We start from the raw sequence: 22,307 nt of genomic DNA, 5'->3' as shown, positions 1-22,307 counted from the left end.
CCATAGACAGAGAAGCCTGGAGGTTACAGTTCATGGGTTGCAAAGAGTTGAACATGACTGAGTTACTAACACACACCTAAGATGATAACCTGTATCAGAATGCTATTGGTTGTTTCATGTATGTTGATTTTTGTCTCCAACTTGGTGTTTTAAAGTCCCTAAGGGGTGAATTCTCTGCGTCCTTCCTAGCACCTAACTTAATAAGACCACAGCAGGCTTACTTTCGTGGATATAATAAGTATAACAGTATCACAATCCTTGTGAAGAGTTGTTTTTTAATAGTTTTCTAGTTTTCTTCTTCTTCATTATGGCCCAGGTGATCTCCATTTAGATGAGAATTGAGGTTTCTGGCTCTCCATACACTGTGCACAGCTTCAGGGCATGGCTCCAAGTTGTTTAATCTGCTCCATGGCTGGTCACACTTCCATTAGGAAAGTGTTTGTCATTGAAAAGATACTAATCTGGGCCGGGGATGGCTTAAAGGATACTCTCTATAGTTAGTTTGAAGTCTGTTAGAATAATTCCCTGAAATGTCTTTAGTTCTAGAACTGATGTGGATAACATTGCATAGTCCTGTTGTGTCAGCCCAGATAGGCTGATGACCAATGAACCTTAGGTTCACACCTGAGTTTAGTGAGATGAATATTATTCTGACATCATTTTGTGAAATTATATTCTTGAAATGCTTATCATCAAAACTGAGGAAGGCCATTTGCCTTTCTTGAGAAGTCCCCCAAATATACCCAATTTAACTTATAGTTAAGCAGCTCCAGGCTTATATATGCATGGCTGGATGTGCAGGGAAGCAGGAAACCTGCAGAGGTCTGAGAGGACACGTTTCTCATCTGATTTAATATTTGCAACTGTGTGCTAATACCCACTCTAAGGCCCTTTCTGGGGGACCCAGAATATCACCTCCACTAGAAGTTGGGATGTGTTCTTTCTCTGTCCTGTGTCCTGACTATACCAGTCCTGTTCCATATTATTTCCAGACCCAGGTGGTATCTGTCCCTGTTTCTCTGTCCGTTCAAAAAGGGGATTTTATGCCACACAGCTGAGGTCCTCTGAGTCCTCAAACAATAGCCCCACATACTTCACACTACTGCTAGTTAAATGCATAAAGCTATTTAAAACAGCAACAGGGCCAGGTGGTATCTGCCTTTGGGAAGCCTCTTAAATAATAGTTCATTTATTACTTGGCTGAATACCAAATCTTAAGTTCTTTGGCAACAAGTGTCAATTTTGAAGTTAATGAGATATCATTAGATATTATCAAGGAAGGTTGGGGGACAGGGGCTATTTCAAGAAAAAACTTTGACATGGAATGAAACAGTGAACAATGAAAATACTATTGTTTGCAAAGAGAGAAAATCCAATGAGTATTATGGGATGGATATGTATACCTCTGTCTCTTAAGTTTTCTTAGCTTGAAATACTATGGTCCACAGAGATATTTTCACCACCTGGCACATCTCTACTCTGGAACAGAGGGAAAGCACACTTGAGCCATTTTTGCTTAAAAAACTTTTTATGCAAACTCCTTTCAGATCAGAACAACTCATAAAACTCATGTTTCTTCCCTTTTTGCTCTGCCTGTCAGGATATTCATAAATGTCTTGTTAACTCTCACGGTTAGTATGTTTCCTCTATTTTTCAATTATTTCTTTGTTAATAAGTCTATTGAATCTGTGTTCTTTGTGTATAGTAACTACTTTTAAGAGGCAGGGGATAAATGAATGAGTGAAAGATCAAACATAATTAGTTAAAAATCTACTTGGTACCATTTCTCACACTCTTGATTGCCCGTCCTTTGCTTTCCTTTTGCACTCAGGTTCGTATCATCAGAAATGCAGGGAAGGTAATGGCATCAGTGGATAGCCAGGTGATACTACTGTCAAGACTTAGATGCTATCAGATTAATTGTCAAGAACCTACCACCTTGACATCCTGCCCCTGGTCTAGCGGGAGGGCCTCACGACACAGTCCTGGAGTCCCTTAGATAAAGCAATCCCCCAATCTCTTGATTCAAACGGAACATAGGAATTCTTTGTCCGGGTCTCACTCATATTCTCGCTCTCTCTTTGTCTCATTGGCCTCCAACTGCTCTGCTTAGCATCTCCTCTGTCTGTGGGCTCATCACAGGTCCTCCCACTCCCAGACAGCTTTACAATGTTAACATACTAAAAGCAGAAGGTTGGGATCAAAGGCACCTGGGTTATGGCCTCTGTGTGCCGCTTACTGACTGGAATTTGGGATGTTATCTTAATCCTTGGGAGCTTATTTCCCTCATCTTTAAAATGATGATAGTAAAAGCAGTTCCCTCCTAAGGTAGTTATGAGAACTAAATTAGATAATGCATGAGGTTCCCTGACACGTAGAATGGGGGTTTGTTTCAAGATAACGGCTCACATTTACTAAGCACTTAAAACATAACTGCTGAATAGTTTTTTCCCCTATGTTAGCTTATTTAATCCTCACAGCAACTTATGAGGTTGGCACTTCTGTAAATTGCTCAGTGCCTGGCAGAAAGTAAGCTCTTGTTAGAATCACTGTTGCTGTCTTCATCGAAGAGACAAGAGGAAAGTTAAATGTTGACTCATACTATCTACTGCTTGCTAGGAGTTTTGCATACAGAAGCACTTCAGTTCAGTTCAGTTCAGTCGCTCAGTCGTGTTCGACTCTTTGTGACTCCATGAATTGCAGCACACCAGGCCTCCCTGTCCATCACCAACTCCCGAGTCTACCCAAACCCACGTCCATCGCGTTGGTGATGCCATCCAGCCTACTCATCCTCTGTCATCCTCTTCTCCTCCTGCCCCCAATCCTTCCCAGCATCAGTGTCTTTTCCAATGAGTCAACTCTTCACATGAGGTGGCCAAAGTATTGGAGTTTCAGCTTCAACATCAGTCCTTCCAATGAACACCCAGGGCTGATCTCTTTTAGGATGGACTGGTTGGATCTCTTTGCAGTCCAAAGGACTCTCAAGAGTCTTCTCCAACACCACAGTTCAAAAGCATCAATTCTTCGATGCTCAGCTTTCTTCACCGTCCAACTGTCACATCCATACGTGACTACTGGAAAAATCATAGCCTTGACTAGCCGGACCTTTGTTGGCAAAGTAATGTCTCTGCTTTTAAATATGCTGTCTAGGTTGGTAATAACTTTCCTTCCAAGGAGTAAGCGTCTTTTAATTTCATGGCTGCAATCACCATCAGCAGTGATTTTGGAGCCCCCCAAAATAAAGTCTGACACTGTTTCCACTGTTTCCCCATCTATTTCCCATGAAGTGATGGGACCAGATGCCATGATCTTAGTTTTCTGAATGTTGCGCTTTAAGCCAACATTTTCACTCTCCTATTTCACTTTCATTAAGAGGTTCTTTAGTTCTTCTTCGCTTTCTGCCATAAGGGTGGTGTCATCTGCATATCTGAGGTTATTGATATTTCTCCCGGCACTCTTGATTCCAGCTTATGTTTCTTCCAGCCCAGCGTTTCTCATGATGTACTCTACATATAAGTTAAATAAGCAGGGTGACAATATACAGCCTTGACGTACTCCTATTCTTATTTGGAACCAGTCTGTTTTTCCATGTCCAGTTCTAACTGTTGCTTCCTGACCTGCGTACAGGTTTCTCAGGAGGCAGGTCAGGTGGTCTGGTATTCCCATCTCTTTCAGAATTTTCCACAGTTTATTGTGATCCACACAGTCAAAGGCTTTGGCATAGTCAATAAAGCAGAAATGGATGTTTTCCTGGAACTCTCTTGCTTTTTTGATGATCCTTCAGATGTTGGCAATTTGATCTCTGGTTCCTCTGCCTTTTCTTTTTTTTTTTAATTAGTTTATTTTCTATTTTTTAACTTTACAATATTTTATTTGTTTTGCCATACATTAACATGAATCCACCATGGGTGTACATGTTTTCCCCTTCCAGAACCCCCCTTCCACCTCCCTCCCCATCCCATCCTTCCGGGTCATCCTGGTACTCCAGCCCCGAGCACCCTATATTGTGCGTTAAACCTGAACTGGAGATTCGTTTCACATATGATAATTTACATGCTTCAGTGCCATTCTCCCATATCATCCCACCCTCGCCCTCTCCCATAGAGTCCATAACACTGTTCTATTTATCTGGGTGTCTTTTGATGTCTCGCATACAGGGTTATCTTTACCAATTGACTAAATACCATATATATGTGTTAGTATACTATATTGGTGTTTTTCTTTCTGACTTACTTCACTCTGTATAATAGGCTCCAGTTTCATCCACCTCATTAGAACTGATTCGAATGTATTCTTTTTAATGGCTGAGTAATATTCCATTGTGTATGTGTACCACAGCTTCCTTATCCATTTGTCTGCTGATGAGCATCTAGGCTGCTCCCATGTCCTGGCTATTATAAACAGTGCTGCAATGAACATTGGGGTACACGTGTCTCTTTCACGTCTGGTTTCCTCAGTGTGTATGTGCAGCAGTGGGATTGCTGGGTCATATGGCAGTTCTATTTCCAGTTTTTTGAGGAATCTCCACACTGTTCTCCGTAGTGGCTGTACTAGTTTGCATTCCCACCAACAGTGTAAGAGGGTTCCCTTTTCTCCACACCCTCTCCAGCATTTATTGCTGTAGTCTTTTGGATAGCAGCCATTCCGACGGGTGTGAAATGGTACCTCACTGTGGTTTTGATTTGCATTTCTCTGATAATGAGTGATGTTGAGCATCTTTTCATGTGTTTGTTAGCCATCTGTATGTCTTCTTTGGAGAAGTGTCTGTTTAGTTCTTTTGCCCACTTTTTATTGGGTCATTTACTTTTCTGGAATTCAGCTGCAGGAGTTGCTTGTATATTTTTGAGATTAATTATTTGTCCATTGCTTCATTTGCTATTATTTTATCCCATTCTGAAGGCTGTCTTTTCACCTTGCTTATAGTTTCTTTTGTTGTGCAAAAGCTTTTAATTTTAATTAGGTCCCATTTGTTTATTTTTGCTTTCATTTCCAGTGTTCTGGGAGGTGTGTCATAGAGGATCCTGCTGTGGTTTATGTCAGAGAGTGTTTTGCCTATGTTTTCCTCTAGGAGTTTTATAGTTTCTGGTCTTACATTTAGATCTTTAATCCACTGTGCGTTTATTTTTGTGTATGGTGTTAGAAAGTGTTCTAGCTTCATTCCTTTACAAGTGGTTGACCAGTTTTCCCAGCACCTCTTGTTAAAGAGATTGTCTTTTCTCCATTGTATACTCTTGCCTCCTTTGTCTAAGATAAGGTGTCCACAGGTGGGACACCTATGGGATTTCTATTTTGTTCCATTGATCTATATTTCTGTCCTTGTGCCAGTACCATACTGTCTTGATGACTGTGGCTTTGTAGTAGAGCCTGAAGTCAGGCAGGTTGATTCCTCCAGTTGCATTCTTCTTTCTCAAGATTGCTTTGGCTATTCGAGGTTTTTTTTGTATTTCCATACAAATTGTGAAATTATTTGTTCTAGTTCTCTGAAGAGTACTGTTGGAAGCTTGATACGGACTGCATTGAATCTATAGATTGCTTTGGGTAGTATACTCATTTTCACTATATTGATCCTTCTCCTCTGCCTTTTCTAAAACCAGCTTGAACATCTGGAAGTTCATGGTTCACGTATTGCTGAAGCCTGGCTTGGAGAATTTTGAGCATTACTTTACTAGCGTGTGGGATGAGTGCAATTGTGTGGTAGTTTGAGCATTCTTTGGCATTGCCTTTCTTTGGGATTGGAACGAAAACTGATCTTTTCCAGTCCTGTGGCCACTGCTGAGTTTTCCAAATTTGCTGACATATTGAGTGAAGCACTTTCACAGCATCATGTTTCAAGATTTGAAATAGCTCAACTGGAATTCCATCACCTCCACTAGCTTTGTTCGTAGTGATGCTTTCTAAGGCCCACTTGACTTCACATTCCAGGATGTCTGGCTCTAGGTGAGTAATCACACCATCGTGATTATCTGGGTCGTGAATATCTTTTTTGCACAGTTCTTCTGTGTATTCTTGCCACCTCTTCTTAATATCTTCTGCTTCTGTTAGGTCCATACCATTTCCATCCAGCTGCGCTTTGCTGGAGCAGCTGTGAAGAGATATCCCACGTCCAAGGTAAGAGAAACCCAAGTAAGATGGTAGGTGTTGCAAGAGGGCATCAGAGGGCAGACACACTGAAACTATAACTACAGAAAACTAGCCCATCGGACCACAGCCTTGTCTAACTCAATGAAACTAAGCCATGCTGTGTGGGGCACCCAAGACGGATAGGTCATGGTGGAGAGGTCTGACAGAATGTGGTCCACTGGAGAAGGGAATGGCAAATCACTTCAGTATTCTTGCCTTGAGAACCCCATGAACAGTATGAAAAGGCAAAAAGATAGGACACTGAAAGGTGAACTCCCCAGGTTGGTAGGTGCTCAATATGCTACTGCAGATCAGTGGAGAAATAACTCCAGAAAGAATGATGGGATGGAGCCAAAGCAAAAACAATACCCAGCTGTGGATGTGACTGGTGATAGCAGCAAAGTCCGATGCTGTAAAGAGCAATATTGCATAGGAACCTGGAATGTTAGGTCCATGAATCAAGGCAAATTGGAAGTGGTCAAAAAGGAGATGGCAAGAGGGAACGTCACATTCTAGGAATCAGCGAACTAAGATGGACTGGAATCGGTGAATTTAACTCAGATGACCATTATATCTACTACTGTGGGCAGGAATCCCTTAGAAAAATTGGACTAGCCACCATGGTCAACAAAAGAGTCCAAAATGCAGTACTTGGATGCAATCTCAAAATGACAGAATGATCTCTGTTTGTTTCCAAGGCAAACCATTCAATATCACGGTAATCCAAGTCTATGCCCTGACCAGTAATGCTGAAGAAGCTGAAGTTGAATGATTCTATGAAGACCTACAAGACCTTGTAGAACTAACACCCCAAAAAGATGTCCTTTTCATTATAGAGGACTGGAATGCAAAAGTAGGAAGTCAAGAAACACCTGGAGTAACAGGCAAATCTGGCCTGGGAGTACAGAATGAAGCACGGCAAAGGCTAATAGAGTTTTGCCAAGAGAATGCACTGGTCATAGCAAACACCCTCTTCTAACAACACAAGAGAAGACTCTACACATGGACAACACCAGATGGTCAAAACACTGAAATCAGATTGATTATATCCTTTGCAGCAGAGAAGCTCTATACAGTCAGCAAAAACAAGACTGGGAGCAGACTGTGGCTCAGATCATGAACTCCTTATTGCCAAATTCAGACTTAAATTGAAGAAAGTAGGGAAAACCACTAGACCATTCAGGTATGACCTAAATCAAATCTCTTATGATTAGACAGTGGAAGTGACAAATAGATTTAAGGGACTATATCTGATAGAGTGCCTGATGAACTATGGATGGAGGTTGGTGACATTGTACAGGAGACAGGGATCAAGACCATCCCCATGGAAAAGAAATGCAAAAAAGCAAAATGACTGTCTGAGGAGGCCTTACAAATAGCTGTGAAAAGAAAAGTGAAAAGCAAAGGAGAAAAGGAAAGATATTCTCATCTGAATGCAGAGTTCCAAAGAATAGCAAGGAGAGATAAGAAAGCCTTCCTCAGCAATCAGTGCAAAGAAATAGAGGAAAACAACAGAATGGGAAAGACTAGAGATCTCCTCAAGAAAATTAGAGATACCAAGGGAACATGTCATGCAAAGATGGGCTCAATAAAGGACAGAAATAGTATGGACCTAATAGAAGCACTTATATTACAAAAAAATTCCATGAGGAAATATTATTTAATCATTGTATATGGAGGAAGCTAAGGTTTAGAGAGGTTAAATAGATTGCCAAATGCAACTCAGCTAGAAAGTGGCCTAGTTGGAATCTGAATCCCAGCAATCCCATATGTACTTGAAACCTGCCTCTCCTGTATGTATCACAGTTACTTGCTAAGTCTTTATAATCCTCCACCCGCCACAGTGAGGTTCATCACATGGGCATTTCCAGCCTCTACCTCTTTTTATTTCCACTCCTATGAGAACCAGGCACTGGGCAATGACAGCAGAGCCCAAATCATTTGTAGACCACTTCAATCAACTCTGACACATCAATCAGTAAAAAGTAAAACCCCCTTCCCAAGAGATTCCAGTGAAACATTTTCTGGTTGTTTATGTTGCTCTGCATGTTCACGCCGATTGCAGCAGCTGCTCTGACAAGTAAATCCTCACCAGGCTGTTTACAGTGACCAGAGAGCAGACTCCAGAGTCTGGGAAATTACTTCATACAACCGAGTCCCATAGAGGAGACCATAATGGGGGGCCAAGAGGTGCCACATCCCAAAGAACAGCTACATGTCTATAAGTTATAAAGAATTGATGAAGATAACAAACCTAATCTGATAAGTTCCATAAAACAGGTGCAAACACATGCCTGTGACAACATATAAGAGGTGGGCAATTTTTATTATTATTAGAGAGCTATGACTGTGTCACTGTTGATTTAAAATTCTTTCTAATTACTTGTTCAGTTCAGTTCAGTTGCTCAGTCATTCCGACTCTTTGTGACCCCATGGACTGCAGCACACCAGGCTTCCCCGTCCATCACCAACTCCTCGAGCCTACTCAAACTCATGTCCATTGCATCGGTGATGCCATCCAACCATGTCATCCTCTGTCGTCCCCTTCTCCTCCTGCCCTCAATCTTTCCCAGCATCAGGGTCTTTTCCAATGAGTCAGTTCTTCGCATCAGGTGGCCAGAGTATTTGAGTTTCAGCTTCAGCTTCAGTTCTTCCAATGAATATTCAGCACTGATTTCCTTTAGGATTGACTGGTTTGACCTCCTTGCAGTCCAAGGGACTCTCAAGAGTCTTCTCCAACACCACAGTTCAAAAGCGTCAATACTTTGGCACTTGGCTTTCTTTATAGTCCAACTCTCACATCCATACATGACTACTGGAAATACCATAGCTTTGACTAGACAGACCTTTGTTGGCAAAGTAATGTCTCTCCTTTTTAATATGCTGTCTAGGTTGGTCATAGCTTTTCTACCAAGGAGCAACTGTCTTCTAATTTCATGGTTGCAGTCACAATCTGCAGTGATTTTGGAGCCCAAAAAATAAAGTCTGTCACTGTTTCCACTGTTTCCCCATCTATTTCCCATGAAGTGATGGGACCAGATGCCATGATCTAAGTTTTCTGAATGTTAAGTTTTAACCCAACTTTTTCACTCACTTGTAGACCTTAAAAAATGACCTCCATCTATCCAGTAACAGACCAACTGAATTTTAGAATCTCCAGTTGTGTGATATCCCATCATAAGTATATTTAAAAAGCTATGCAAGTGAATCTATTGTGAAGCAAATTTAAGAATTCCTGGTTCAGGGAGTAAAACTTCATCAGTATTTTGACAGGTAGAAGCTGGGATAGAGAGATGGTCAGGGAAACGCATACAATAAAGGAGTAAAGATTGCAGGGTTTGAAAAGCCTGGAAGAAATAGTTGAGGAGGCTTGAGAATCCATGTGAAGCATGAGAGGAAGCAGAGGAAAATAAAGATTCAAAGGCAGAAGCAAATCATAGAGACAGATTGACATCCAAGGGAGTTAGAATCTCACTTTCAAAATACGTAAAAATCCTGCTCTTCATACATGGCATTGTTAATTATATATTCTCATTTCCAAATGACCAAGATAACTATGCCTGGATAAAAAGGTACTGCTCAGAGCTTCTATGTTAATATTGAGAATCACCAGCTCCCACCACCGCATCCAAACACAGAGTACACTGGACCCTTCAGTAACAAGGCATCGCTGTTATCTTCTTCAATAAATGCGAAAAGTGAAAAGTGGTAATCGCTCCAGTCGTGTCTGACTCTGTGACCACATGGACTGTAGCCTACCAGGCTCCTCTGTTCATGGAACTCTCCAGACAAGAATACTGCAGTGGGTAACCATTCCCTTCTCCAAAGGGTCTTACCAATAAATACTAGCTAGTAAATCTTTGTGTGTCCATCTCTCCTAGAATTATAAAGATAAACAAGCAAATGAGAGCAAGACAGGGAGATAAAGGAGACTCTGATAAACTCCTCAAGAAGGATGATTCTGTCTGTCTCTACAATACCTAAACTAGTCATTTCTTCAACTGTATGATCAGTATACTTTAGGAGAAAGAGGCAATAGGAAATCTTGCAAGGGTGCTGTTCTTTATGACATTACTAACATTAGATGTTTACAGTAACTGATGAAGTCAATATAGCAGGTGTTATCCTCATCTAAGAAAAATGGCATGGAGTGACATGTGACTGTTCCCTTAAAAGGCTACAACTGCCACATTTTAGATTCCAGCATATACCATCCCTGCTATTGTCTGGCGAAAATGCACAGCTGAGTGCATGTTCCTAAAACACTTAAAAGAAGACTGTCTTAGATGCCGCTATTGCTTTTAAATGTAAGCATTAGTAACTGATGTTATTTACAGCTTATTTTTTTTTTTTTTTTTTTTTTTTTTTTTATAAATTTATTTATTTTACTTGGGGGCTAATTACTTTACAATATTGTAATAGTTTTTGCCATACATTGACAAGAATCAGCCATGGGTTTACATGTGTTCCCCTTCCCGAACCCCCCACCCACCTCCCTCCCCCTCCCATCCCTCTGGATCATCCCACTGCCCCGGCCCCGAGCCCTTGTCACATGCATCGAACATGGAATGGTGCTCTGTTTCACATATGACAATACACATGTCTCAATGCCATTCTCCCAGAACGTCCCACCCTCACCTTCTCCCTCAGAGTCCATAAAATTGTTCCATGCATCTGTGTCTCTCATTCTGTCCCGCATATAGGGTTATCGTTACCATCTTTCAGATTCCATATATATGCATTAGTATACTGTATTGTTGTTTTTCTTTCTGGCTTACTTCACTCTGTATAATGGGCTCCAGTTTCATCCATCTCAGTAGAACCGGTTCAAATGTATTTTTTTTAATGGCTGAGTAATATTCCATTGTGTATATGTACCACAGCTTCCTTATCCATTCATCTGCTGATGGACATCTAGGTTGCTTCCATGTCCTGGCTATTGTAAACAGTGCTGCGATGAACATTGGGGTACACGCGTCTCTTTCAATTCTGGTTTCCTCGGTGTATATGCCCAGCAGTGGGATTGCTGGGTCATATGGCAGTTCTATTCCCAGTTTTTTAAGGAATCTCCACACTGTTCTCCATAGTGGCTGTACTAGTTTGCATTCCCACCAACAGTGTAAGAGGGTTCCCTTTTCTCCACACCCTCTCCAGCATTTATTGCTTGTAGACTTTTGGATAGCAGCCATTCTGACTGGTGTGAAATGATACCTCATTGTGGTTTTGATTTGCATTTCTCTAATAATGAGTGATGTTGAGCATCTTTTCATGTGTTTGTTAGCCATCTGTATGTCTTCTTTGCAGCTTATTTTATGTGCTAATTTTCAGTGCTATAAGATACGTTATTATGATTCAGAATATTTCAAGTTATAAATCCTCCAAGAACAGAGATCTTATCTTCTTCAAACCCATATTCCCAGAAGGCTTAACACAGTACTGGTATAATGGTTGCTCTTAATAAATACTTTTTTCTGAAACAAAAGACTCACATGATGTTGTGATGTTTAGCATCTTATGTTATTCACTGCAGCCTACACAGCTAGTTGTGTCAGCCCCAATACAAAATAAACTTATCCTGATAGAGTTCTATCTATTCCTTCAATCATTTGACATATATGCATTCAATGCCTACATTGTGTGTACACGGTAAAGAAACGAATGTACAGTGGTGAAACACAAGGTTTCTGCCCTCTAAGAACCTGTACATTTGTGGCAGGAGACAGTTACATATATGTATATGCACAATACATATGAAAATAAAAAAATGCTATAAAAGAGAGTGATATAATGAAGCAACTACTTCAGATAAAATGGTCAGGGAGAGTCTCCTCAAAAAAGTGGCATTTGAGCTAAGAATTAAATGAAGAAAGAAGTTTACAAATAATAAGAACTAGAGAAGGTGTGAAGAAAGGGGGAACTTCCTACACTTCTGGTGGGAATGTAAATTGGTGTAGCCACTGTAGAATGGGCTTCTCTGGTGGCTCAGTGGTTAAGAACCCACATGGCAATGCAAAAGATGTAAGAGACACGAGTCTGATCCCTGGGTTGGGAAGATCCACTGGAGGACGGCATGGAAACCCACTCCAATGTTCTTGCCTAGAGAATCCCCATGGACAGAGTATCCTGGTGAGCTACAGTACATAAAGTCACAAAGAGTTGGACATGACTGAAGTAACTTAGCATGCAGGCACACACTGTGGAATGCAATATGGAGTTTCCTTTGAAAAGTAAAAATAGAACTATCATATGATCTAGCAACTCCACTCCTGGGTATATATCTGGAAAAACAAAAACTTTAATGTGAAAAGATATGTGCATTCAACGTTCACAGTAGCACTTATTTGCAAAAGGCAAGACATGGAAACAACCCAAGTGTCCATCAACAAATGATCAGCTTAAGAAGATGTGGTATATATGTGTGTGTGTACATACACACACACACACACCCCCCCAGTGGAATATTCCTCAGTCATAAAAAGGAACAAACTACTGCCTTTTGCAGTAACATAGATGGATGCAGAGAACATTATACTAAGTGATACGTCAGAGAAAGAAAAATAATATATGATATCAACTACATGTAGAATCTAAAAAAATGATACAAATGAAAAATTATTTACAAAACAGACTCACAAACATGGAAAACAAACTTTGGTATACCAAAAGGGAAATGGAAGGAGGGAGGGACAAATAGGAATACGAGATTAACAAATACAAACTACTAAACATAAAATAGATAACAAGGATTTGTTGTATAGCACAGAAAATTATGTCCAGTGTCTTGTAATAACTCTTAATGGAATATAATCTGCAAATAAAAAAAAAATCACTATGCTATACACGGGCTTCCCAGGTGGTGCTAGTGGTAAAGAACCCGCCTGCCAATGCAGGAAACATCCAAGACGTGAGTTTGATCCCTGGGTCGGGAAGATCCCCTGGAGGAGGGCATGCTACTCTCTCCAGTATTCTTGCCTGGAGAATCCCATGGACAGAGGAGCCTGGCAGGCTATAGTCCATAGGATTGCAAAGAGTTGGGCACGATTGAAGCAACTTAGCACATATGCATGCTATACATATGAAATTAACACAACATTGTAAATCAGCTATATTTCATCTTAAAAACATGCAAGAAAACAGATATTGAGAATTCCAGACAGGGAGAACAGCAAAGGCAAAGGCCCTAAAACCAGGTGACTTCACTGTCACATGCAAGACATGAAAAGATCAGAAAGGCTAACATATATAAGAGATAAGCTCAATAGGTGGACAGGGACAATGTCACCTAAATCCTGGAGGAAAGCCATGCAAAGAGTTAGAAATTTATTTTACATTCACTGGGAAGGCATTAGAAGAATCCAACAAGAAAGTGACATGATCAGATTTATACATGTATTATGCCAAGAAATATTCTGAACCAACAGTGCTTTCAATTACCAAAAAAAAAAAAAAAACCTAAATGATGGTCAGATTCCTGTTCTTAGTAAAACTCATTTACAAAGCTATTTTTAGTGAGGAAATGAAAGGGAATTCAGATTAACAATTATACAAATTTAAAATGTTACTAATAAAAACAACCCTAGTTCCTTGCCAAGGACTCCAGCTCACCAGTGTCTTCCTGTGCAGAGCTGGAATCAGTTCATGGATGAAGAAAGTGCATCCCCGGGGAGGCAGAGCTCTGTTCCCCCAGGCACACCACTCAGCATGGCAGAGAGAAATCAGTAGGTGAGGTGGCCATGACATCTGTCATCCTAACAGGGACATTTATGACAGTGACAGGGCACGACTGATAATTACATCAGAACAGGCATAAAGTGGGATTGTCCCTGGCATTTGGGATGTAGGGTCACATTTGACCTAGGCTTGCATCTCTATTTGTACCAAATAAGCTATGAGGCCAGTAGCAAGGTGTTACCCTTTCTGTGACTGTGTTTCTTTATTGGACAGATGAACTATGTTTGCATTTTCTCATTTACTGAACACCAACTACCAAAGGGTCTCGCTGGAGAAACAGAAAAATAAACCTTATTTTATGTTTACAGACTAGTCCAAGAACAATAAACTGAACAATAGAACTGCTACAGAAACATATGCCAGGATAGAAGCTCTAGAGTTAGCAGAGGAGAGGAGTGATAACTCCTATGAAGACTTCAAAGAACGCTTCATGGAGATCTGGTAAAACCTGAGCTGAAGTTAGGAAAGTGAATGGAAATTCATTTTTGAATCAACATGATCAGGAAAAGAGAGGGTCATCCCTGAGTCAGAGCTCTATTTCATTCCGCCCAGAGAGGGTCAGCATGTGCCAAGGCATAGAAATGTGCGACACCATGGCAGGCCTTAGGAAGTTATCAATTGCATCAATGAGGTGATCTCTATGGTCTTTCATGAACAAAAAGTTAAGCATCCCGTATTTATTGATATCAAATACAGTTTTTAAAAGTGAAAGCTTTGTTTTTAACCCCCAAATATAATATCACATATGTCAACATTCTATCTTTCTATCTCCAATAACAACAGCCATCTGATTTATTCCTATTCACATCTATCTGCTATGAATTGCACATATACAGAAGTTCCTGGCCATGTGTAAAGGAAGTATATGAAGACCCAGGATAAATGCAAAGCTCTCCGTGAAGTTGCAAATCATTGCTTTAACAATAAAATGAATAGGAAAGGAGTATGGGGCAGAGTGCTAAGTATGCAGAAACATATGAACATTTCTATTTTACACATGAGATAGCTGAGGTACGGTTTAGATAGGATCTTGCAACATACTTAGTCATGGCAGAGCTGGAATCTGACTGCAGGGAGTCTGGCTCAAGGGTCTATGCCTGCAACAACTACACTGCATGCCTTTCGACAGTAATACCGAGACTGCAGTGGACAAGCTATGTGCTTACTGTTCCCTAATTCATCTTTGCTTCAGAGCCCATTTCAGGGCAGAAGTTGTAAAAACACTGATTGGTTCTTAGCAGCAACCTTTAGGAAAAAAAAGATACACGGTGAGCAGAGACAATGGATTTTCAAAATCAAATTTCCACTTTCTAATTCAGTATTCTGAACTTTGAGAACCCGTGGTCAGAATGCTTGCCCTCTGGGTCAGCTCAAATCAGCATTAAGAATTCAGCTGAGTCCACATGACATGAAATAACTGGATTGGTTAAGGTTTTCATGGAAACAATTACATTCTTGATCAGTTGTTTGGATTTCAAGAAAGGTATAAGGTCTTAAAGGTGAAGAACTCCATCTGTTAACTTCCTCTGTTCAGCAGGTAACAGAACCATAAGCAGAAAAGCGATTAAAGGAGACCTTGCAAAGATGATGGCAGCGGTAATAGCACCAATAATAAGGTTAATTTGACTCTATTATATTTGTGCATCAGTCCAAAGCTTATAATCTTTAAATATATGGCATCCCATTTAAATCTAATAATATAAATATGTGCATTATTATCCACATTTTTATATATTCACAGATGAAGGCTCAGAGAGGTGCAGTGATGTTTGTAGTACAAGAGCTGAGATTTAAACTGAACTTTCTATGTCCGGTAATATTTCCTTTTCTCCCACAGCTGCATCTCAAACTGCAAAAAATCCCAGCAAGTCATCATGGTTTCCTTCAGAAAGCACTAAACACCACAGCCTACAGACCCAGGCTTTGTCCTCTGACTGCCCTAGTTTTTGAATAATAGTTCTAAAACTCTACATTGCAAAATCCCTGGCCTGATCCCTGAATTATAGAGGGAGCAAATTTGAAAACTGATGCGTTTAACCAGTGAGGGGTCATATTTTAACACTGGGAGCTGAACAGACTACCAAAGAAGGCTGCCTTTCCTGCAAAGGTCCAGAGGGAGGGAGGGCATGGCTGAAAGCTGCTTACCAATACAGGACTCCCCGGACAGTGAATAGGTCCCATCGTCATGGAAACCGCTTCTGCACTCACAGTGGTACCACCCTGGTAGGTTAACGCAGCGGGAATGGTTGTGGCACTCAATGATCCCCTCTGTACATTCATCAATATCTGCCTCAGAGAAAAACACAAGCCCACCGGGACATTAATTTCTTTTGACACTAACCTTTTAATAAACACCTGACACACCTAACATGCTCATGACAACATATTGATTAAAACCGGTTAGTCACCTAAAATGAAAGTTACTGGAAGAACCAAGTCCCATCTTTTTCCCCAGAATTCAAACAAAATAAAAGCTTCATTTTTTGGATGCTCTCTCATGAATTGAACAATGAGTGAGAGCTGATGGTCATGAAGACATTTCTAACTGCATATACTGAATCACCAAAAACCAAATTGAGGATGTCTGGCACAGGTCTGTCATTCAGAGAATATGATTCTTCTCTGAATTGATTCCAAAAGAGTAACTCCAGATATTACTTGGTATTCTTTGAAAATATCTGTGAACAAATAAGTCCAGGAAACTCTAGCTTAAATAGTGTTAAATTAATGGGTTTTAGATTTCAGTCTTAGAGATTTAACATATTTATATGCCCTGCAACTTGGAGAGGAGAATCATAATATGCACTGTTTCCCATATTTATTTGGCTGAAGAGTGCTTTTTCTTTGGATTGGAGCTTATGAAACTAACGTTTGGGGAAGCACAATTTGGGAACCACTGTTCTTTCTACAACTGCTGATTCACCTAATGACTTGATTTATGATAGTCAATCAGAGCTACTCATTCTGCAGTCCTTCATCATTAAAGGAAGTATTCTAGGCTCTATTTGCTCTAGAATCTGGCTTCATAGAATCAGCAACTTCATGGATCACTCATAGATTCTCATGGATCACTCATAGATTCTCTAGCCCAAAGACTTGCCTCTGAGCTGAAGGAAAGTGACACCCCTGCAGAAAGATGAGCTGTTGATTGTCATGGTAGGCTCAGCTCATCTTACATAGCCTCTACAGGTAATTATTTTCTGGAATATAGCAATTGCTGGCTGGGAATCTTCCCCTATTTTTCCTGGAAATACCTATACTACAGCAGTCTTATATAAAAAGAAATCAAATTAATACTAATATATAGCGCATGATAGAATGAAAACCGTAGTCACAGAAAACTAATCAAACTATTCACATGGGCCACAGCCTTGTTTGACCCAATGAAACTATGAGCCATGCTGTGTAGGGCCACTCAAAACGGATGGGTCATGGTGGAGAGTTCTGACAAAACACGGACCACTAGAGAAGGGAGTGGTAAACCACTTCAGTATTCTTGCCTTCAGAACCCCATTAACAGTATGAAAATGCAAAAAAAATAGGACACTGAAAGATGAGCATCCCAGGTCAGTAGGTGCCCTATATGCTACTGGAGAGGAGTGAAGAAATAAGTCCAAAAAGAATGGAGAGAAAGAGCCAAAGTAAAAACAACGCCCAGTTTGGATGTGACTGGTGATGGAAGTAAAGTCCAATGCTGTAAAGAACAATATTGCAAAGGAAATTGGAATGTGTGGTCCATGAATCAAGGGAAATTGGAAGTGGTCAAAAAGGAGATGGCAAGAGTGAACATCGACATTTTAGGAATCAATGAACTAAAATGGACTGGAATGGGTGAATTTAATTCAGATGGCTATTATATATATTATATTGTGGGCAAGAATCCCTAGAAGAAATGGAGTTGCCTTCATATTCAACAAAAGAGTCCGAAATGCAGTTCTTGGTTGTAATCTCAAAAACAACAGAATGATCTCTGTTTGATTCCAAGGCAAACCATTCAATATCACGCTGATCCAAGCTTTTACTCCCAATCAGTAATGCTGAAGAAGCTGAGGTTGAATGGTTCTATGAAGAACTACAAGACCTTCTAGAACTAACACCCAAAAAAGATGCCCTTTTCATTATAGAGGACTGGAATGCAAAAGTAGGAAGTCAAGAGATACCTGGAGTAACAAGCAAGTTCGGTCTCAGATTGCAAACTGAAGCAGGGCAAAGGCTAACAGAGTTTTGCCAAGAGAACGCACTGGTTATAGCAAACACCCTCTTCCAACAACACAAGAGACAACTCTACACATGTACAACACCAGATGGTCAATACCAAAATCAGATTGATTATATTCTGTGCAGTCAAAGATGGAGAAGCTCTATACAGTCAGCAAAAACAAGACTAGGAGCTGACTGTGGCTCAGATCATGAACTCCTTATTGCCAAATTCAGACTTAAATTGAACAAAGTAGAGAAAATTACTAGACCATTCAGATATAACCTAAATCAAATCCATTTTGATTATACAGTGGAAGTGACAAATAGATTCAAGGGATTAGATCTGATGGACCGAGTGCCTGAAGAACTAAAATGGAGGTTCATGACACTGTACAGGAGGCAGTGATCAAGACCATCCCCAAGAAAAAAAATGCAAAAAGGCAAAATGGTTGTCTGTGGAGGCCTTACAAATAACTGATAAAAGAAGAGAAGTGAAAGGCAAAGGAGAAAAGGAAATATATAAGCATCTCAATGCGGAGTTCCAAAGAATAGCAAGGAGAGATAAGAAAGCCTTCCTCAGCAATCAAAGCAAAGAAATGGAGGAAAACAATACAATGGGAAAGGCTAGAGATCTCTTCAAGAAAATTAGAGATGCCAAGGGAATATGTCATGCAAAGATAGGCACAATAAAGGATAGAAATGGTATGGACCTAACAAAAGCAGAAGATACTAAGAAGAGGTGGCAAGAATACACAGAAGAACTATATCAAAAATATCTTCATGACCCAGATAACCACGATGGTATGATCACACACCTAGAGTCAGACATCCTGGAATGTGAAGTCAAGTGGACCTTAGGAAGCATCACCATGAAAAAAGCTAGTGGAGGTGAGACAGTTGAGCTATTTCAAATCCTGAAAGATGATGCTATGAAAGTGCTGCACTCAATATGCCAGCAAGTTTGGAAAACTCAGCAGTGGCCAAAGGACTGGAAAAGATCAGTTTTCATTCCAATCCCAAAGAAAGGCAATGCTAAAGAATATTCAAACTATGGAAAAATTGCACTCATCTCACATGCTAGCAAATTAATGCTCAAAATCCTCCAATTCAGGCTTTAACAGTACATGAATTATGAACTTCCAGATGTTCAAGCAGGATTTAGAAAAGGCAGAGGAACCAGAGATCAAATTGCCAACATCCGTTAGATCATTGAAAAAGCAAGAGAGTTCGAGAAAAACACCTACTTCTGCTTTATTGACTACACCAATGTGTGGATAACAACAAACTGTGGAAAATTCTTAGAGATGGGAATATCAGACTACCTAACCTGCCTCCTGAGAAATCTGTATGCAGATCAAGGAGCAACAGTTAGAATACGAAATGAAACAACAGACTGGTTCCAAATCAGGAAAGGAGTATGTCAAGGCTGTATATTGTCACCCTGCTTATTTAACTTATATGCAGAGTACATCATGCAAAATGACAGGCTGGATGAAGCACAAGCTGGAATCAAGATTTCTGGGAGAAATATCAATAACCTCAGATATGCAGATGACACCACCCTTATGGCAGAAAGTGAAGAGGAAATAAAGAGCCTCTTGATGAAAATGAAAGGATAGTGAAAAAATTGGCTTAAAACCCAACATTCAGAAAATTAAGATCATGGCATCCAGTCCCATCACTTCATGTCAAATAGATGGGGAAACAATGGAAATGTTGAGAGACTTTATTTTGGGGGGCTCCAAAATTACTGCAGATGGTGACTTGCAGCCATGAAATTAAAAGATGCTTGCTCCTTGGAAGAAAAGCTATGACCAAACTAGATAGCATATTAAAAAGTAGAGACATTACTTTGCCAACAAAGGTCCGTCTAGTCGAAGCTATGGTACTTCCAGTAGTCATGTATGGATGTGAGAGCTGGACCATAAAGAAAATTGAGCACCGAAGAAGTGACGCTTTTGATCTGTGGTGTTGGAGAAGACTCTTGAGAGTATCTTGGACTGCAAGGAGATGAAACAAGTCCATCCTAAAGGAAATCAGTCCTGAATACTCATTGGAAGGACTGATGCTGAAGTTGAAACTCCAATACTTTGGTCACCTGATGGGAAGAACTGACTCATTGGAAAAGACCCAGGTCCTGGGAAAGACTGAAAGCAGGAGGAGAAGGGGACAACAGAGGATGAGATGGTTGGATGGTATCACCAACTCGATGGACATGCATTTGAGCAAGCTCCAGGTGTTGGTGATGGACCAGGAAGCCTGATGTGCAGCATTCCATGGGATCACAAAGAGTCAGACACAACTGAGTGACTAAAATGAATAGCACATGGACTTCCCTGGTGGCTCACCGGCAACGAATTCACCTCTAATGGAGTAGCCACAAGAGATGCGGATTCGTTCCCTGGGTGGGGAAGATTCACTGGAGGAGGGCATGGCAACCCATTCCAGCTCTCTTGCCTGGAGAATCTCCATGAACAGAGAAGCCTGGCGGGCTACAGTCCATAGGGTCACAAAGAGTCAGACATGACTGAAGCAACTTAGTGAAGATGCACATAACACATAATGGATACAGTATACTTCGAAGTCCTGTTCCGCATGCCCTGCCGTTGGCATCAGTTCAGGGGCCATCAGTGACCTGTGGTACTATGTCCCTGAAAAGTCTTGAGTTGTGTACAACGCTGTGAGCGTAGTTTGAAAACTGCCATTCTCATATCATGGCAGTCCAGTCAAGTATGGAGAGGAAAGATGCAGCTCTCTATTCCAGACAACTCCATCTTGGTCTTTTTCTGCCAACTGCCATCTTATTCCTTCATGGCTGGGTCATCCACTTCATACTGTCCTTTGGCCTAGAGCATCCCTTAGGTTTCTAAATGCAAGCAGCCCTCACGATCAAGTGCTTCTGTGCACCTCCAGCCATTGCAGTCAGGTTGTGTGTGCATTTAGTATACATCTCCAACAAAAAGATTTTCAACAGCTATGTTCTCATTTCTGAAATTTTATAGCTGTGTGGTTCAGTGGGACGCACCTTGGATCATTAAAGTGTTCAAAAGTTGAAACAGAGAAGTGACCTGAGACTATATCTCACAGAGGAGAAGGACTGGCCCTAAGTTATAAAGTCAGTTTGGCTACTTCTAAATGCAGGTCGCCAAGAGGAACAGACATAACCCTAAGACTGATTTTCAGAGATAACACCTCTATGTGAGCCTGAAGATAAGTCTCTGTAACAAAGCAGCAACACATTCTGCCTCAGGCATTTATTTCCAAAGCTTCCAGAAAGGCAGTCATGATCCCCACAGACCCTGCCGCTTCTAGACTAAGGACAATATTTAGGTAACAACCATCTAGGCACAGTTAATGTGTCAAGAAACCAGGAAATAGAAAAACAAAAGCTTCCCAAATAACCAAAACAGTCATATGTTCTGGTTAGTCTCAGGGTCACCTGCTGCCCCATTCCCTCTCAAAACCAACTCAGTTTGGAGGTTAAATTGTCTGAACATCTTACAAATAATTCCCCTGCCCTCAATTAATAAGCAGTTTCTAGGAGGAGCAGGAGTAGTGAATGATGTGCAATTTTTTTTTTTCAATTCATAGATGTTTTTATTTCCAAACTGAAATGAAGTAAGAGAGGCTAGTAAAAGCTTCCAGCAGGGTAGAAGCTATCTGTGTAGCATAGAGAACTCTTACAGGGAGTGAAGATAACCAGACAATTTATACACATATGATTACTTTACAGACACTACGGAATCCCTGGCTTATAGTGAAAACTAGGAAAGTAGTCAAGGCGTCCCTTGCCTGGGAGCTGCACTGACCACAGCAATTTCTGGGGCCTCAATGGGAATGATCAAGGCTCATGTCAGACCAGCACCTGGAAACAAGGCTGCACCTTTCTATTCTGTGGGTCAGGTCCGTAACTGAAGCTAACAATTTCATTTTATATGAAACCAGGCTGCACTTGAGAGGTGCTCATATTTTCATCGTGTTCACAAAACTATTTCTTCTACATAGTCACAGTAGTATGAAAGGCAACCACCGCAAACCCAACTACAGAAAATACTTGGAAGCTTTTCGGTGATGCTGTGGGGACTTTAAAAATTGTAAATGGCTTGCGGCTGCCTTTGTCCTAAGGATTTGTTTCTACCAGTCAGCACTTGCTACAGGCAAACAAACAAGACAGATGCTCTGGGAATGGGGTCTCTGTGAGTTCACTATGGAACCCAGCTCCCTGTCTTAAGGAATTCTGATAAATTACAGTGTGC

General features: G+C 40.7%; 1 protein-coding gene across 3 annotated transcripts in view; it reads right to left on the bottom strand.

Annotated features, from left to right (window-relative positions):
- NELL1 (neural EGFL like 1) overlaps positions 1–22,307 on the bottom strand; it is a 987,615-nt gene that overhangs the window by 65,225 nt on the left and 900,083 nt on the right. For 2 of the 3 annotated variants that reach the window (XM_081533742.1, XM_081533740.1), the window contains one exon: positions 15,997–16,137. The exons of the other annotated variant lie outside the window; for it this stretch is intronic. In XM_081533742.1, the coding sequence (XP_081389868.1) occupies positions 15,997–16,137 (141 nt within the window). The remainder of the gene's footprint in view (positions 1–15,996; positions 16,138–22,307) is intronic. 3 annotated transcript variants of the gene reach the window in all.

Source organism: Giraffa tippelskirchi, chromosome 10 (assembly GCF_054371585.1).
Source record: "Giraffa tippelskirchi isolate mGirTip1 chromosome 10, T2T-mGirTip1v1.2.pri, whole genome shotgun sequence".
In the NCBI taxonomy this organism is placed as follows: Eukaryota; Metazoa; Chordata; class Mammalia; order Artiodactyla; family Giraffidae; genus Giraffa; species Giraffa tippelskirchi.
The sequence above is the reverse complement of the archived record's forward strand: the minus strand, read 5'-3'. Positions and strand labels throughout refer to the sequence as shown.